At 40.9% G+C, this 19,632-nt stretch overlaps 2 protein-coding genes across 7 annotated transcripts in view; both read left to right on the plus strand.

Annotated features, from left to right (window-relative positions):
• The first annotated feature begins 349 nt into the window (after nt 1–349).
• LOC137878726 (interferon-induced protein 44-like) lies at nt 350–3,354 on the plus strand. Its single transcript, XM_068719123.1, has 9 exons — nt 350–432; nt 646–669; nt 964–1,002; nt 1,234–1,264; nt 1,530–1,731; nt 1,971–2,123; nt 2,292–2,463; nt 2,550–2,650; nt 2,784–3,354. Exons 3-9 carry the CDS (start codon nt 966–968, stop codon nt 2,955–2,957), a joined length of 870 nt encoding a protein of 289 aa, XP_068575224.1. The 5' UTR covers nt 350–432; nt 646–669; nt 964–965; the 3' UTR covers nt 2,958–3,354.
• A 3,311-nt stretch (nt 3,355–6,665) lies between these two features.
• Nucleotides 6,666–19,632, plus strand: part of spag9a (sperm associated antigen 9a) — a 25,698-nt gene continuing 12,731 nt past the window's right edge. For 2 of the 6 annotated variants that reach the window (XM_068718305.1, XM_068718307.1), the window contains exons 1-10: nt 6,666–7,261; nt 10,586–10,706; nt 12,695–12,765; nt 12,861–12,949; nt 13,235–13,379; nt 15,592–15,681; nt 17,048–17,177; nt 17,425–17,518; nt 17,615–17,736; nt 19,516–19,530. In XM_068718305.1, coding sequence (XP_068574406.1) covers nt 6,962–7,261; nt 10,586–10,706; nt 12,695–12,765; nt 12,861–12,949; nt 13,235–13,379; nt 15,592–15,681; nt 17,048–17,177; nt 17,425–17,518; nt 17,615–17,736; nt 19,516–19,530 — 1,177 coding nt within the window. In that variant the 5' untranslated portion in view covers nt 6,666–6,961. The remainder of the gene's footprint in view (nt 7,262–10,585; nt 10,707–12,694; nt 12,766–12,860; nt 12,950–13,234; nt 13,380–15,591; nt 15,682–17,047; nt 17,178–17,424; nt 17,519–17,614; nt 17,737–19,515; nt 19,531–19,632) is intronic. The other 4 variants (XM_068718306.1, XM_068718308.1, XM_068718309.1 and 1 more) reach the window with 4 other exon arrangements.

Here is a 19,632-nt window from a genome sequence, read left to right on the forward strand (position 1 = left end):
GATTATCATGTTCAGGGTCGCAGGGGTGCTGGAGCGGATCTGACATCAAAGGCAGGGCACACTCAGGTCGCCAGACTATCGCAGGGCACAACTCACCAGACAACCGTTTATGATCACATCACATCTACGGGCAATTCAGAGTCGTCAATGAACCAAACCTTCACGTCTTTGGACCGTGGGGGGAATTTACATTTCCTATTTGTTCATTTATTTTGTAGTCATTTGTTCACTTAATTATTTATTTATATATTTATTGTTGACAGACCGACTGACTTGATGACTGGCCCATCAAGTTCGCCGGACTCTTATTTTGAAGTCAGTGCACGCTCTTAACCTGTATATATAAACATCGTGGGTGTTGGCTTGACGGTGCTTTTCAAGGTAGACGCTGGGTTGACTGCAGTACTTCTTCCCAAGGGCGTAACAGCGGATGTAAGTTTTGTTTTTTAAATATTATTTATTCTGATAAACATTGGCTAAAAAGTTTCAAAGGAAGGAAGAAAACTACAAAATACTAAAGCATCATCTTAACTACAATACCGTGATGGATGTTTATCCCAATGCTTTTATAGTGGCATGACTTACTGTATGAACTATATCATTAAATTCATGCAGAGATACAATTACATTTTTCTTTCTGTCCAGATACTTCTTTGGATCCAGTGAAAGGTAAAATTAAAAAAAAAATCTTGACAATTTAGCTTTGTACTTTCACTTTCTCTATACGCTAATTTTTGTGTTTTCCGTGAATTCAATTTGATTAATTTAATTACACATATTAAAAAAATAATAAATACTTCACTCATGCAGCACCTGAATCAGTTTTACAACATGTCTGAACTTACAAATGAATATTCTGAAATATGAAGCCTCAAATATTCTGTCGAAGTTTGGTTTGTTTTTGGTAATAAATATTGTGTAATAATGTTTCTTGTTTACATGTTGCCTTATATGTTTTTGTAGCCATGGGTGGAGGATCGGCAAAACCGGATCCTCCTGAACGTAAGATACTCAAAATATTTCAGAACATTGTTTAAACTCAGAAGATTACATCACACATTTATTTCACGAGTGTGGAGGAGAGGAATAAGTAGATCAACAGTTGTGAATAAAACCCTGCACACAGTCAAACTTGCAAAAATACATTTGAAAAATGTATAAAGATTCTTCATTTGTGTTGAAATCATTTATTTGACGGATATTTTACATCAATGTGTTCACTCTACTTGTCAGCTTTGATGGAGGAATGGAGGGACGTATGGGGGTGAGTGGTTTTATGTTCCCTCTGGTATTTAATGGCTTTTCTTCTATACTATTGTTAAATCCAAAACTGTGCAACTGCAGCACTCCTTTGTTGAGACTGTCTCTATTACTGTCATTTTGGTTTGGTTCAGTTTCATGGTGGTTTAGTTTGGTGTCTGTGACGACCGTGCAGAAACCACAAAATATGTGCAACATATGGAAAACTGATAATAATGTTGAAGTGCATTGTGATCTGAAATATAATCTTACATTTTCTTTATGAACAGATATAAGAACAAATACCTGCAGTTTGTGAAGGATTATCAGCCTCATAACAAAGAAGTCAAACAGCTCAGAGTTCTGCTTCATGGACCTACTGGTGCTGGCAAGTCCAGCTTCATCAACTCTGTCGACAGTGCGTTACAAGACAGAGTTACTGTTCGAGCTTTGACGGATAGTACAAACGCTGGAGGGAGCTTCACCACACAAGTATGAATCCCTTTTCAGTGTGGTTTAACTAGGTCTATGTTATACACTGTAAAACTTCATGAAACTTAACAACTCTTTCACCTAGAATTTCTGATTTATTTATTTTTGTGTGCAACTGTCCTGCAAAGATAATTGAAGTACACAGATCAGGCAGCAGCAGTTGAGCAACTAGTTGCCTTATAGACATTTTTCAATATGAAGCAATAATTTCATCATATCTGCACTTTTCTGTTTTACAGCACAGAACTTACAAATTCAATAAAGGAGGACCAGGGACATTTTACCCTTTTGTCTTCACTGACTTGATGGGCGTTGAGAAGAGAAATCATGAAGGAGTTTGTGTGGAAGACATCAAACTGGCCATGAAGGGGCACATAAAAGATGGTTATGAAGTACAGTCCAATTAATTACTGAATTCATTAAGCTTTGTTGGATATATTTCAGTAAAACAAACCAGCTTTGTGATCTGTTTTGCATAAATCATTTTATTTACGTGAAGATATATTTAAGGAACTATTTGCACAAGTTATTCTTTGATTCAATTTTACATTATTTTCTAGATCAATCCTTGCTCTAAAATATCAGAGGATAATCAGAACTACAACAAGGACCCCACTCTGAAGGACCAAGTTCATGTTCTGGTTTGTGTCATCGCTGCCAACACACAAAACATACTGGATCATGAATCTGTGAAAAAGATGAGGGACGTCAGACTTGCAGCTTCACACATGGGTAAGGTTTAGTTGTTTGGGTTCATAAATTAAATCAAATATCCTGACAAACATTAATCTGATTGAATTGGATCTTTGTATCGGCAGGGATTCCCCAAGTGGCTATTCTCACCAAAATTGATGAAGCTTGTCCAGAGGTCAAGACCGATATAAAGAACGTGTATAAGAGCAAGTACCTGAAGAAAATGGTAAGTTTCTATTTTAATGAGTTTGTAGAGTTGTTATTCTAATTGGAATACAATTTTGCTTAACATTTTAAAATGTAAACACAAAAATATTTTTGGAGCAGTATTCCTTAAATGTGCAATTTTTCCAAATTAGGTGGACGACTTGAGTGCTAAGCAGGGCTTTATACCAAACTGCATCTTTCCTGTCAAAAACTACCAGTCAGAGATTGAAACAAATGATGACATTGATACACTGATACTGAGCGCACTGAACATGATCATCAACTCCGGAGAAGACTATGTCAACAACATACAAACTGCTGAATGAAATCTTGCTTTATCTCAGCGTGAAATGAAGTCAGTTTGTGAACAGGATGTAATGAAATAAAGTGGGACTTCTGGCTTTTTGGTTTTCATTTGTAAACATGTAATGCATATAGTATCTGCTCTAAATGGTCTTACCTCTACATAGTATGATAAGCTGTATCACTATCACTATGCATTTAAGTTTTTGCATTATTATTTTGTTATGTTTTTTTGATTCAGGTGCTGGTTTCTGATGTTCCAGTGTCCCAGTAATCATAACACATGTCTAGGTTAAAACTGGCTAAATTTGATTGAAAAGTGAAACTCGTATTAGACTGATTACATATATGCTGCATCTATTGTTTTATTTCAATGTTTGGACCTGCTATTGAATCATTGTGCTAATACTGCTGTTCAGGTAAAACCCACAATAAATAACATAAATAATGAAATTTGTATTTAGTCTTTTATTGTATTCCTTCTAGTCCATACCATACACTAGACTGTCTTGTAATGCAAGTGATCCACGCAGTATTACACAATTTGATGTATTATGTGGTAAGGCATGTAAACTGTGGGCATGAATTGACCTCCTTTGGTGACAAATACAAATTAAAGTAAAATTATTGTAGGAATAATTTTACCTCGATCCATCAGAGTGCAATCAGAGGTGCTTGTCAAAGAAAATGTATAATAAAGCTATATTAAGATTCAATGTAAAGGTGATGAGTCAGGAGTGTTAAAAGGAGATTGTAGCAGCAATCTTCTCTCCGTCCAATAATCCACATTACCACTACTGTTACAGTCTGTGTATTGGCAATAAGCTTGACGTGAAAATGATTTTTCAGAGGCAATAACTCCATTTTTAAAGGTTTACTCAACAAAAGATTCATCCTGTGCTCAACTTGGCACAACGGTACAAAAACTGTCTTGCTCCGCAGACTGCTTACCCTCAACTGAGGGCTATTGGCTGTAACTAAAGGAGCATTTTAACATTTTTGCCACGTAAATCACTTATCACATCTTATTAAGTCTAATATGGCTCTTACATTTCCAGCCCCTAATTGCTTATGCTGGCTGCAAAACAATTACCAAATATTATTTACAAAGAGCCATTCAACATGCAGCCATAATCATGTTCACATCATATGCAAAAACTGTATACAGAGTCTTTCATCCACTTTTGAGGTCTACTTGTTGACACTGCTTGCTTCAGCAGGCAGAGTTTGTTTACAGGTCTGTCCAGTGTGTTGGTTTTGGTTTTCACACTAACTCGTAATGTCTTTACTACATGATCCAGTAGTTGCGGGGAGCAGTTTCATCCATTATCAAAATAATATATCCTGGCACAAAGTTCCTCTGTAATGTTTGCCACCTCTGTCTGTCCATTTTGTATCTGATCATCCCAGCCATGCTTCCTTTTGCACAGGTCTAGCAAGATGATCTTCACTGGCAACATGAGTGGTGGCAAAAACCCAAGAAGGTTATAAATAGAACTAGCAGTGGACAGGATCCCATGTCTAGTGACATCAGTTTTCCTGATTGTTCTCTCTTTTGTAGTTTTATCCTTTTCTTTTGTGGCTTAGTAACTCTCCACCACATCTCCAAAAACATCTCCAGAGCTACCTTTGCCTGCCGGTCGATAAATTCATCTAGGTTTGAAAACCTTGCTTGTCCTCTTCCTCTCTCATGGATCTCAAATGCGGTTGTTCTCCACTTCTCTCTCATTTTGTAAGGAAGCTTTGAAATGACAACTCACATGTTAGTAGGATTATCCATTTCTTCCATAAATTCTATATTGTCCATAGAATTCCTACAGCCAATCAGGAAAAGAGTGTATAGGCGCTAAAAGCTTTACCATCCTCTGGTTTGATCTGAGGCCATTTCAATGCCTTATGCATTGGCTATCTTCAGCTCATCTCCATAATGCTTTTGGAGTAACTTTCTGGCCTCTGAGTATCCTCTTTCTGATGACATAAATGATCACAACTGCGAACAAGCTCTTGTGGTTCCCCACTGGTATACAAGTAGTAAAGCTTGTCCTGATAGCTGTCAGTTTTGCTATCCACAGCATGTTCAAAGGCCCTAATGAAAGATTTGTAAGTGAGAGGGTCACCTTTAAACACTGGAATGTCCCTGCAAGGGAGGTAAGACATAGTCTGCTGCTTCACAAGCATTTCAGTGATCACATTTTGCCTCTGCATGACTTGATACAGCCCATTTTCATTGTTTCCAGACTGACAGTGACCGTTATCATGAGATTGGACGCGTTGCTTGTTGCTATGCTTGGAACATGTGCTGCTTGTCTTCCTACAGCAGTATTTAAAGTTGGCCTAGCCTCATCTCTCTCTTCCCTCTTCTTACTTTGAGAACACTTCTTCATTACATAACTGCTGACGCGGTCTTTAGCATTGTCATATTCTTCAAACACCACTGGATTCCGCAATTGCAGTATCAATTTCTAGTTGTTCAATTTGAGCTTTTTTTTTCTATTTCAAGCGCTTGCTTCCTTTTTAATGCAGCTGAACGTGCAATCAGTGGTGCATGCTCTGCTTCCTCCTTATGTCCACTGAGGAGCCTGTGGTTGCAGATGAAGCTACTGAGCTACAGCCAGCAGATGAGCCAGATTTAGTCTTACTCCGATGCCGTTTGGTTGCAACTTGAGATATGCTGTCTTCTGCATTAACATCACCTTCTTCAGGTTTGCTTGCTTGAGATACACTTTTAAGATGAATTTTGATCTGTTACTTTCTTCCACATTGCAGAACACCAGTTTTCAGTATTTTCCACAAAGTCTCTTATGGGTGCTGATCTTTGTCCAAAGCAATTATGCTGATCTGCTTGTCTTTCATCTTCATATACAGCTATAACTTCAGCATTAATATCCTCAAACTCTTTGAACATACGCACAATTTCTGATGAAGCATCTCTTCCACTTCATTCACATTCGTGCCATCAATGTTAAGGCTTTCAATTGTTGTCATCATGACTGAAAGTTGAGATAGTTTACCTCTTCTGGCTCCAATGAGCCGACTGGTTCTGTCTTCCAATGCTCTTTCCGTGGGCTCTGGCGCCCTCTTTTGGTCAGAATCTTCCATAGCAACACACCGTTCTGCGCTCTCAGTCAGTGCACAAAACCGTCTGCATTTGCTTCAAAACAGAAGCTGTGTATTGACAATAACCAGCCACTCATATATTTTTATTTATAACATTTTATATTTTTTTATTTCTACTGACCAATTGTGAAAACCTTATGATGTTCTCGTGCCATTTCTTTACAGAATCTCTTTCAGAATATGATTGAGGTATTTTTCTTCTCTCGCTACGTCTTCACACGTCAAATAATCTTACGTTGTTAGCGCGATGTGACGTCATCACGTGATCTGGTCAACAACTCAGCTGTTGTGATGGTGGCTTCATGTACCGTCGGAAATGTTGGTATTACAACTCCACCCCGATGAAAAACAAACAAAATGACCAACAGGACAGGAGAGCTCGTGATTCTTTATAACCTCCCAGCAGATGTCATGCAAATGTTACATTTAGTAAAAGTATTAATACATAGATTAATATAACAAATTATACTTGAGTACTTTCCGTTGTAGTTTCCTCTCTATTATGTTGGTGTAGCACATATTTGGGTACCTACCACACTACTATAATATGGTTCTATGGTACTAATATGATTTTTATTCCCACAAGATCAAAAATATATTTCTGGAGTCGAGGGTCTTCGGACTGTGATTTCGGTATTCTATTGAAACTGGGAAGTACACGCTTTGGAAAAGCATATGAAGGCAACATGGGACGAGTGAGGGGAAGAAAAAAAAAAAGAGGAAGACATCCACGTAGCCTCTCTTGCATCGCAGTCCCACGGCCGTGTAATGTCCTCAATGTGTAACGCTACGCTTATTTGATGAAACGCTGCATGCAGTTAAGCCGATAGCGGTGTTCACAGTGGCGGGGTGACGCGGAACAGCCCCACATCGGTCCCTGTTTGCTGAAAGGGGAAGAGAGGACTATAAAATGGAGCTGGAAGACGGAGTTGTGTACCAGGACGACCCGGGGACATCAGCGATGATGTCTGAGCGGGTGTCGGGCCTGGCCAACTCCATCTACCGCGAGTTCGAGAGGCTCATCGGTAAATACGACGAGGACGTGGTGAAGGAGCTGATGCCGCTGGTCGTGGCGGTGCTGGAGAACCTGGACTCGGTGTTCGCGGAGAACCAGGAGCACGAAGTGGAGCTGGAGCTGCTGAAGGAGGACAACGAGCAGCTCATCACCCAGTACGAGCGGGAGAAAGCGCTGAGGAAACACGCAGAAGAGGTGAGTTGAATGGAGCTGGGGAAAACACACAACAAAAACGGGATGGTCACCGGCAAACCTAGTGGGGAGGAACGAGGGCTGCCTCAGGTGTTCCGCCCTCCCAGCATCCCTGTGCGATGACTTAACCTGTGCACGTGGCCCGGGAGCAGCATCCTGCCCGTCCTGCCACGGAGCTCGTTGGGGATGTAAACAAGGCAGTGTCACGGCTAACGTCAGGCAGAATTGGCCCTCTCTTTGTGTATTAGCTGTGTGTCATCAGAAGGATGGTCAGTGACACTGTAATCCTATGATGGGACTTCTCACCCACTGCTTCAACAAAGGCGTCTTCTCTCTGTCAAATCCATCTATGACCATCAGCTCGCCTATTGCATCAGCTAGTGAAGTCACTGTCTGAGCCCTGTGGGACCCTGACTGAGTAAACAGCCGATGATGTGACTCAGCGTTTTGTTACTGTAACATAAGTTTTAAAATAAAAACACACAGGGATAAGAGGATGGAGACAGACAAGCAGTCAGTAGGAGGACATATGTGCTTGTACTGTGATAGGATTCACTACAAGCATCCAACCACAGCTTTACCCAAATGATACCTCATGATGATCACACTACTGTATTTAGGGTCCTCCACCAGTCGACCTTTACCCCTGTGCAACGCACTTAAGCCATATTCATCACCCACATAATCGCTCAATCAGATACTTTAGGCCATAAAAACTATATTCAGGATTCATCTAAATACATTCAAAGCCAGGCACGGTGCATCGAGGGCCTAAGATTGTGCCGGAGAAAGAACTAACCAAAACTCCCATTAATCTCCGAAGGCTGTTTATCATCTTCTTTCACCTCCCTTTTCACTTTATTATTGGTTGACAGAGCAACTATCTGCTATTTATCAAGTGATCACTACAGTTGTGGGACTTGTGATTCAAAATATGGTATTAACTGATACTGCAGATGCAAATATATACGCCTTTAGTATGGTCCAAACCGTACAAATCGGTGGAGTTGCCCTTTAAATGAACAAATATGAAATCAAGTCAGCATTTGCTGCTACACAAAGTTTGATTAAGAATTTTGTGGGAAAAGCTGTCACTCGTTTGTGATCACACACTGCCAACACACATGACCCCCTGATGTGTGTGTGTGTGTGTGTGTGTGTGTGTGTGTGTGTGTGTGTGTGCGCGCATGTCTCAGGGATCTTGTGTATTGCCTCAGATGTGTGTGGTTTAAAATGTGTGAATCTGCCTCCTGGCCCTGAGCTTTTGAATTGAAGGGAACCGTGATGAGACTCAGACCGTCTGTCCCAGCTTGCATTTTTTTTTACTCGGCCCTCGGACAGCAGGGACAGCAGGGACAGTGGGCCCCAGTATGCTGTGGACACGTAGACCCCTCTGCACACACATTGACAGTGAAGACAGCCAGGCACACACTCACACACGCACACACACACACACACACACACACACGCTGCACACTGACATTACTACTGTATCCTTCACCGTTATAGTAACACATCATGTCAACTGTACAGTAAATGCACAGTGTGTACGGGACTGTCCTGGAAAGGAAGAGAAGTTTGTCCCCTCCCCTGAGGAGCAGTGAGCAGCGATACGCTGAGTCTGATGGAGAGGCATGGTATAACTTCCAGGTCATGTGATCCTTTGTCAGACACAAGCAGAGAGGGAACTTCCACCAGCTTGCGTTTTTGCTTCCTTTCCCTTTGTTTTTGTGTCTGGGGTTTCAGTGTCAAATTCTGGCGTCACAGACTTGGTAGTGAAGTCACCTTTCTTCTTCCAGATGATTTAGGTTTTTAGACCTTTTGCTTGCTTGGCCATCGATTTGCTTTTTAAAAAAATCATGATCAAGATTCCACACAGACACAAAATAGATGGTATCATCATCCTCCCGGCTCCCGGTTGTTATTGCAACCCTGTTTCCTCCGATCTCTGATGTAATTTGGAGACAAGGACACGAAATTAAACGGTGCAAATTACTTATGATATTAATGACCGACATCACATTGATTTTGATTAAGTCTGAGGAATCTAGCCAGATGTTCAGATCATTAAAACTAATTCACAGCCTTCTCCAGTTTCTCATTGGTTTTTCTCTCGTATATATCTAGACCATCAATCTGCACACATTACCAGTTATCATCTTCATCACTTTGCCTCATTTATACATGTTATTATATGTAAATACCCGCAATAAAGTATGACCACAGGATTGCAGCTGTTGAGATTTCTTACATACACTTTCAGCTCTACATTAATACATGATTTATTATTTATTTAGTTAAGCAAATGTTTTTTGCACATTTGTTGAACATATGAATTGGGCAACCCTGAGTGCTGCATACAAATAAGATTAATCTGGAGATAATTTGTCATTGAGAACAAAATATATTCATATAGCGCAACAATAACAGGCTGCCGAGCAGGCTGTGACGTGCTTTTGTACATCGAGCTACAGTAGGACTCGTGCATCCAGAGGAAGAGGAAGAGGAAGAGCAGCCACATTAGGGCCTTGGCTTGCTCCGCTGGACAGGATGTGGACGCTGACACACGCTCAGAGGTCCGCCTAGAAGGAAACTGGGAGGAACGGGAATTTCCGAATGAACCACAAAGTCAAAATCCTGCTCCTCTAATGCTGATTTAGTCATATATCAGGGTACATGCTCTGGAAAGTTATGCTGTGGCACATATCGTCTGTGCCATTATGTATGGCACCGTGTATAGGGCTGCAACTATTATTCATCGATTAGTTTCATTATTGATCAATCTGTGGATACGTTTTGATTCATCAATTGTTTCTATGAAATGCTTCCCAGATTTTCAGATGTCTTGTTTTGTCCGACCAGCAGCTCATCCTCTCATGGAGGAGCTGTAACCAGAGAATGTTCAGCATATTTTCAACTATTTTACCTGAAAAATAATTGAAACAATAAATCAATCATGAAAACATTAGCTGATCCTTTTCTCTGTTGATTGATGAGACTAATTGGGTTTAGCTCTGTAAAATACCAAATACGTTATAAATCTAATACTACTTACATGTTGCATATAAGTATATAACAAAAGTTGCTCATGCATTAATGGTTTCAGGTTTTCTTTACCTTAGTCACATCAAGAACACATTAATGATGCACATTATTTAGCTCAAGTTCTTATCTTTTTGACTAATATGTTAATAAATGACCAAAAGGAACCTGATTATCCCTTTAATCCGACTACAATGAGTTTTGATGGGTTTGGGATGAAGTGCCAGTGAATCTGACCACGCTCTGTGTTTCTGTTTGTTCTTGTGCGTCTGCGTTCCTGAGCAGAAGTTCATTGAGTTTGAGGACACGCATGAACAGGATAAGAAGGACCTGCAGAACCATGTGGACAGAAAGGAGTCCCATTCGCGGCAACTGGAACTCAAGATCAAGAACTACGCAGACCAGAGTAAGCACAGATGATATATTATGAATGTCACAATCACTGCTCTCCGGTGTGTCACGGGGAGACGTCCATTCATTCAGATGAAAAATCAGTTATGACCCAGTAGTATGATCTTTCATTTATCCGTCTGTTCCCATGTACAAGGCGTTTCCTTATTCTCCTCCCTTGTTTGATGTCTCTCTCATGGTTTGTTATGCCTACTTCCTGCACACACACACACACACACACACACACACACACACACACACACACACACACACACACACACACACACACACACACACACGGATACATACATACATACATACATAGCCATACACACTGACTCACACTCTCTTCCTCCCTCTTTGCTGGGGTAACTAACAGTAATGGGATTATAGGATTTCTGTTATTCACGTCCTCCTAATGCAGCAGTGCATTACCGCCCATCTCATTGGTGGATTACGGAATGGAGGGAGAGCGATTGGCTCTCGCATTCGGTCTGGTTGGAGAAAGTGGATTCACACTATGACTGGTCTGGTATGTAGTGGCAGAGCAACACAGCTGGTTAAAGTGATTCATTCATTCACACAAAGACGAGGACGAGCACAAGGCAGACACAAGTGTCTGTTTGGTTTATTCTTGAAAGTTAAATGTAACTTGATTTATTTTGACATCATTTTGTATCTTCCCGAATTTGGGAAAATGGAGATCCTTGAGTGTACACACTCCACGCAACTATTCAGTGTGTTCAGTCAACCCGTGGCCACTCCCAGTGAATAGTAAATCATTCATTCATGACTGTATGTTGCAGCACCTGAGCTCATGAGGCATCTAGGACAGAGTCCACAGCTGATGATGGGCAGTGACAGTTTAGCTCAGATTTTTCTTAGCCATTCTCCTGCTTTTGGTCTTGGCTTTATTTTCACTTGCTTGGGACTGAAGAGATGGATAATTAATCAGTTTTGTTTTATAGGGACATTTGAAGCTCATTTCTATTTGTACCGTCAGATCAGACATCCGGTGACTGTGAGATATGCAACGCTCCTTTTTAAAAGAGATGATAAAGATAACAATGTGATGATGAAGACTTATACATAGACACACGTCTCACCCTCTTGGCCTCCCAGCAGATTTATGACGGTATATTTAATGGACTTTAAAGGTTTATTGCGCAGATCAGGGAAATCACACTGTTGGCATTTCTTTAGTGTTGTTTGTGTCACAGTGTTTTGTGTTGGTGTTAAACAGCTTTTTTGGTAAATTAATTATTAATTCAATCAATATCATTGGCTTAATGTTCAGCCGCACGGTGATTTGCCAACCTTGGACAGCACTAATCTAATAGGAGCACACTGGAGGGATTACTTCAGTCCTCGGCTGTCTCCCCTGTGATTAGTGTCTGTGAAGACATTCGCACTTCACTGCATTACATGTCTCCATCCCCCGGTAATGCCAGAATACACACAAAGATAAGCACATCATCATACGACATGCAGAAGCTTTAGCCGCTGTAATTGATAGTATGTATTAGTCTGTGGCAGGAGCTCTCTGTGCGGCTTAGGATAGACCTGACGCGCTAGTAGAGGATTTGGTGTTTTTGTCATTTCTTAAATCAGCCCAACATTGAAACCCGTTTCAGTGAGATTTCCCCCTCTGGGTAAAGGGGGGAACCGGCAACTCTAAAGCTCATTTCATATATAAATGTCTTATCTCGTATGTTTAATCTGCACAAAAGTCATAGTGTGAAAACAATGATTTGGGGTGTTTGGTGCTCGACTCTTTCTTGGCTCTGAGCAGTTGCAACCGGTATTCTCCAGGAAGTCACTGGGCTCAGGCGAGAAACAGTCTGGAACATATTTGTGAACATTTTTACACAGTTTTTTTCCAGAAACAAGATATAACATGTTATTTTTTTCATGTTGCAAATAGTTCATAGACAAAGTATTTCCCTTGTCTTACGTCTTGTGAATTGACTTCCTGAAACTGAGCGGTGTTGTATTCTGTTTCAGTCGGCAGGTTAGAAGAACGTGAGTTGGAGCTCAAGAAAGAATACAACTCCCTCCATCAGCGGCACTCAGAGGTGAGGGGGAGAGAAAGGATGAGGAAGGAACTACTGCCATGTTATTATCAGTAACCGCATTGATGACCTCTGGCTCTTTGGTTTGACTTCTGCAGATGATCCATAACTACATGGAGCATGTGGAAAGGATAAAAATGCAGCAGATAAGTGAGACTTCAGAGTCGAGCGCGGTCGGCCGAATCAGGTAAGACCACAGCAGTTACTCTGTTGCTTTAAGTTTGTGTTAATGCTGCGTTCACGGCAGACGGGATGGATAGCAGAGAAAGGCAGCTGACATTCACGTCATCAAGACCAGGGTTCAGATTTCAATGTCCCAGACAAAATGGGAGACATTTCGTTCAAGTTTCGTTCATTGCACAGGCTATCCATAGCCTACACATTCAAAATAAATTGAATTAAAGGATATGTGGAAATCTTGTAACTGAGACTGGGATTTGTTCATTTGTAGCTTTCTTTTTTTTCCATCCAGGAGAGAGCGGCCTCTTTCTTTGGGGATCTTCCCGTCACCCAGTGGAGCGTCTCTGCTAATCCCCGACTCCCAGGCCAGGGCAGAGACACCGGGGACAGAGGGCTGGAGATTCACTGACCCAGCGCGGTCCAACACTAGCCTCAAGGTAGGCGTGTGGATGGCTCCTTCATGTGAGCTTTAATCACAGCAGGTGGAAAATAATGACTCATTCCAGTGTGATTTGTCTTCAAAGAATAAAGTCGTGTCTGGTACACAATATCAGGCTGATAACTCATGTGGGGATTTTGAAAATGAGCTTCAGACATGAAGTGTATGATAGCGACACACAAATAATCTTTGAATTACCGACACAAAAATGCAAAAAAGACTATCTGAAGACATGGTAAACTCAGATTTTCCACTCTGAATTATGATAATCATAAAATGGTAAAAAAAAAAATTCCTCACTTGATTCAAATTATTTGGTACCTGAGATTAAGTGTGCCTTCACCGTTTCAGCTGTTTGATCAAAATGAGTGTCACCCGTATACAAAACATACACAAAACAAAATGCATAAAAATGGAGAATGATCTGTTCGTTTTAATCCCTTTTGAGTGTTTCCAGCCCTGCTGCCAGTGCTGGAAGATGGAGGAGGTTTGGCTTTGGATCCATTTAAAAATAGGGAACCTTTGATGAGGCTCGGGCGTGCCAAGGCGTATTTTAGTAGGCGTCTGACAAGGCCATCTCTGTTTTCAGACATCCTCCTCTGTAGCCATTGATGAATATGCAAACGTGTGTCTGTTCTCCTGGTGCAGCAGTCAGAGGAGATACATCTATGAATACTCGTATTCAGAAAAGATAGATGTTTCTATTGATGCAGGTGCAAATTATAAACCAGAGCTTTATTGTATGATGTGTATTTTTTGTGATTTCAATTCACGTTAAACTGTTTTAAGATTCACAAGTCATTCTTCTAACATAGACGTTATTATGGTTATGGTCACTCGGATGAAATGAAGCTGTTTTTATACGTAAAACACAGTGACTGGTACTGAAATAGTTTTTTGTGTGTGGGTTATGTCTGTGTCTGTGGCAGACCTGGAGGGTGACGATGTTAATTCATCCCACTGCTGCATCTTTGTTAAAACTGGGACATCAGCTCTGTGGCGTGATGCATGATGGGAGTGATTGCCGCTGTATGGCTCGCAGCCAGTCACTGAGGGAGAAGAAGACTAGCTGGAATGTGATTAGTCCTTATGCAATCACTGCTACAGGACGGTTATTGTTGAGCCATACCCTTTTGAACATGAGTGGCTTTGATATGCAGACAGGCTCTTAGACTTAAACAGAGACGTCGTATCTATTTACGGGAGTGGGCGGGGCCTCAAATGAAGAGGAACGACAGGTCAATGAGGTGCATATGCGGCATGCGAGGCCTCCACCCACAACAAGAGCATCCCATTGTCTTTGAAGCTGGCATAATTATATTTTTTTGTTTAATTAAACAGGACCTTTACAAAGCAGTTAAAGGGGCTGAAGACTACACATTTTAAAATGACAAAAAAAAAAATCTAGCGGCGTAGAGTTAGAAAGAAGTGAGCTTACCAGACATTTGTAGCTCCTCATCTCTGCTGCAGGTTAGCTGCTCGGCGCTACATTAGCAGCTATTAGCATAGAATCACCCAAATATCTGGCCGATCGGCCGACAGTCCAGTTGCATTGTAGGTAATGTAGGCATGGGATAAAAGACTATATCTCTGGGACTGCTGCATTAGTTTTGATACCTTTTGTAAAAATCTGTTCTTTATTGTTATGCACCAAATACTAATAATAATAGACAAAAAAAAAACATTTGGTTGGACAACAACTACTGATATCTGTCAGAAAATTGTGAAAATTACCCACCACAATTTCTGACAGCCCAAGACGTTGTCAGCAGATCACAGTCGCATAAGATTAAGAAAATCAGCGAATAAACTGGGGATTAACTATAAACCAAATATCAAAACAGTTGCATTAACTACTTGTTTCAATCCTACAGATGTTACCATCAGTCACTATTGTATAACACATAGATTTAATGGGGACATTATGTACAGAAAATGATGAAGAAAAAAGATGAATTAACGTGATTAAAGATGGATCTATTGCTAAACTAGACAGTCGACTGTATGAGCTAGCCACATGTGCGCACACACACACACACACACACACACACACACACACACACACACACACACATACATACATCTACAGACACTGTCATAAGATAGTACTGATCCATTCACATCACAGACATGCACACTTTGTTGCATATGCATTTCATCTGAACTGCTTCTGCACATGTGAGCTTCATTCTTACTCTCCCTCCCCCAAGCAGTTGGACTTTGTCAACCCCCCAAAGGCAAGGGAGGGTAAGAGTGCGCAGGACTCTACTTGGGGGAAATCACTGGCAGATGACTGCAAGGTAGTTGGATGAGTGGCGGCTGGCGGAAGTGCCAGCAGCACGCCTGCATTGGCTGTGGACAGCACACTGTTTGTGTTTGCGTGTGTGTGGGCTTCAGTAGTCTCCCCCCCCCCCCACTATATCTGTTTCATCATTTCAAACGCGTCGCCTCTCACTTTGTGCGTTTATAGACCCTCACTTCACAGACCACCTGCGCTAGATCATGCTACATGCAACCATGTCCTGTGTGAGGGCTTCATTGTTTGGGGTCTTTTTCAAAAGTCTTAAGTGCACACAACAATCAGCTGTGTTAATTATTTTAATTAATCTTTCAAAATCAATAACAGCGTGGTTGCATCTGGTCTCTTATTATTCTTTACCATTAAAATGCATGACTTTTATATTCCACATGCTTCTTTGTGAATTTGCTTCATTCATGCAGCTCTTCAACAGAACTAACATTTGTCATCACTCATTGTACGATAACGCAGCATCACACATACCAGTCGTGTCTTTTAGTTCTGTATTTGTGTCATACGTTCTAACGTGCAGTCGGTTTATACTTTCAGTCTCTGTGCTGTTTCATCGTAGCTGTTTTTATTTGTTGAGTGTCGTGTGGGTTTGTTGTGTTGTGTACTAGAGGTAGAATGGCAGCTCTCATTGTGGCCATGTTTGATTTCAGCTGATGTTGTGTGGCTCTGTGTTCCTCGTCTGTGTTTGTGTGCTGCCGCTGTGTCGCTCATGTTTTCTCTGATTGGAAAAACTTTCCTCAGTCCACCCTTAATGTTGTTTAGTGTTTCAAGGTTCTTTCTTTTTTTTGTGTTGATTCATAGTATTTCTATATTGATGTTTTAATGAGCTCCAAATTCATGGAAAAGAAACCCAGTTCCCTGTAGCTCAGTATTTCAAATTGTTGTATTTAAGGGATTTGGAGGTGACCGTGGCTAAGTGGAGAGCAGGGCCGCCTTTCAATCAGAGGGTCAGTGGTTCGATCCCAGCTAGTCTCATGTCAATGTGTCCTTGAGCAAGACACTTAACCCCAAAAATGTCTCCCGTAGCTGCGTCTACGGTAGATAGATGTAAGTCGCTTTGGATAAAAGTGTCTGCTAAATGACAGTAATGTCATGTAATTTTCACTTAGAGTTAATTACGGTGCTCTTGCTCTACAAAATGTAAGAGCTGAGAGAAATTGGACTTACGTCTTGTGTTGTTCTGCATGTGTAGTGTATGTAGTAAACCTCTAACCCTTGTTAACCTGTTAGATTGTAAACTGTGTTGTTATCTTTGTGGTGTTCTGTATGTCCTGTTTTATCTCATTTTCATTTTGACCCCTGTCTTTGAATATCTATCTGTAATATCGCTGTATTTAAACTTCTTTTCATTACAGGATGAGCTGTCGGACTTCACCGGCTCAAAGTCGGCCACGCCGATGTCCACCTCGGACATGGAGAAGGGAGATAGGAACAGTAAGAGCACGGAGGTGCAGGCTGCACCGGGGACCAGGTCCATATCAGTGGGTAGGGTCAAACATCATGAAACTGCACAAGTCACAGAATCACATTCATTAGTCATCTGTCTTAGTGGCCTACATGCATTTCTTTTCATTGTTATACACAGTATATGAAGGGTTTGGCATGCAGCCTTTGTGCTGTAGAGGTGTCACAGAAAGAAAGTGATTTTTATTACTTCATTCTGAAAACATCCTAGTTTTTAGATTTTGACTCACAGTGTCCTTCTTTCTCTTTGGTATTTTGTCATGTGCAGGTTTGCCTGAAAATGAGCAGAGCTCAGATGTGCAGGACATCATTGAGACCACCCCTGAGCTGGACATGGACGTCATTGGATACAAACCCTGCAGGTGGTTTAAAAAAAACAAACATGCTACCAGGTCAGTTTTAAACAATGTTTCACCAGGTAGCGTTAGCATCACCTCCTGTTCTTGTTCTTCTTCTAGTACTCCTACTAAAGGCATTGAGAACATGGCGTTTGACCGAAACACAGAGTCTCTGTTTGAAGAGCTGTCTTCTGCAGGCACTGGGATCATAGGGGATGTGGATGACGGGGCCGACCTGCTGGGTGAGTAAACACGTTCTCTTCGTTGGAACAATGCAGCACTGAACTGGAGTAAGGTAGCAGAAACCCTGTCAGATACTCTGAATACATTTCATCTGGATTGTGTTGGAACAGTCGGTGTGAAATGTCTTTATTCATTGAATTGACTCACTAATTGTTTAAGTGAATGAACCCTACTGTCCTTCTCTGGTACTTGAGTATTCACAATACGTAATGGGTTGTTGTGTAAGAGTTTATAATGATTAGGCATGTAAATGTTATTAGTGTGTACTTGTTTGTTATTTGCTCACAGGTGTCTATTAATTTCAATTAATAGACACCTGTGAGCAAACTTGACCTTACTTACTGTTGTGTGGATTTGTTGAAAATAATATGTGACATCAGGCTGTTTCTTACTGAAGCCCTGAGAGACCAGTGAAAAAACAAAAATCTTGTTCTCCATTTTCTAAGTCTGATCTAAATAGTTTTCTCTTCTGTGTTTATGAATTAAGAACAGGGGGAAAAGGTTTAAGGATAATCTTTGTAAGTTACTTACATTTTTTCCATTTGTGAAACGGGTAGTGAAAAATATATATTTTTTTATATATATATTTTTTTTCGTCTGCGAAAACCGGTGAAAAGAAAGGGTTTGGAGGGTGTTTGTTATTGTAATACTCATTTCAGCCACAAGAGGCTGAACTGCACCACGACCTGATGTTCTAAATACTGTAGGACTAAAAGCTAAATATTGTGTCAGCAAGTTATGTTAACTTATTGTCATGTCTTTCTTTAGGCATTCACAGGTGAAACAAAAAGTAACATAGAAAAATGATCCAAGCAAAACCTTTTTTCCAAGATGGAAAACAAATGATTAAGAAACTTAAAAACATTTTTTACCTGTTCATCAGTCAAAATCACAGGGCAGAAAACCATTCAGATCAGACTTCTCTCACTTGCCTCTCAGGGCTTCTGTAATTTCTCAATGTGATCAACTAAAATTGATAATCTTGTCGTATCGGCCAAATGAAATGCATGATAACCCTAAATATTTCTTAACAATTCCCACAAAGCTGTTTTAATGGCTCTCTACTGCTCTGCTCTGCTAGCAGCTCTTGCTCTACTCGTACTTCTTTTAAAGTCATTGTAAGTCCGACAGCTGCTGTTTGCTGGGATGCTACACCACTTGCTTTGGTCCAGCTGTGATGCACAGTGTTAGCCATCTACCCATGTTAACATCACCTCTCTCTCTCCCGTATCTCATCCTCTGGCTTTTGTCCATAATCCCAGTGGAGTACTCTGGTGTGTATGACCTCAAACCTTTCCTTGGCTAAACGTTACTCTGTAAACATCCTTGACCTATACTCATTAGTCACTTTCTGCCATATCCGCCATTGTTACCGCTCACAGCTTCTTCATTTGATAACAGTAGGCATACAGTCGGTTCAGTAATGCACACTTTACATCTTTTAAGCTGACTACTTTGGTGCATGGATGATGGAGTTCAATGCTTCCTTTGTTGGCCTAACTGTTTAATTTTTACAGCTTGAATTCATTTTCTGGCCCTTGTATTTTCCTGTTTTTCCTTCTCTGTACTGCTACAATTGTTTTATCAACTAGCTTTAGAGACCCAACAGCATCTTCTGCTTGTGGAGTCAGCAGCTACACATTTAGCTCTGACTCCTTCATCACTTTGATCATTCCACTGTCTCAAACTATATCCGCATTTCTCTCTCTCTCTCTCTCTCTCTCTCTCTCTCTCTTCCCTGTTCTTTCCGCCTGACTTGGATTGCATGGTTTTCTCAGACCTTAGTTTGATTGGTAAGACCCCATCCGCTCTATCCATCCTTCTCCTGTCAGTCATGTGACATGTGCTGTGGGCTTGTGTGTTTGTGGTAGTTTCTTGTACTGTGTAACATACAG

This window comes from Cebidichthys violaceus, unplaced genomic scaffold (genome assembly GCF_023349555.1).
Source record: "Cebidichthys violaceus isolate CVI_PGR_0920_01 unplaced genomic scaffold, fCebVio1.0.p SCAF_23, whole genome shotgun sequence".
NCBI lineage: Eukaryota > Metazoa > Chordata > Actinopteri > Perciformes > Stichaeidae > Cebidichthys > Cebidichthys violaceus.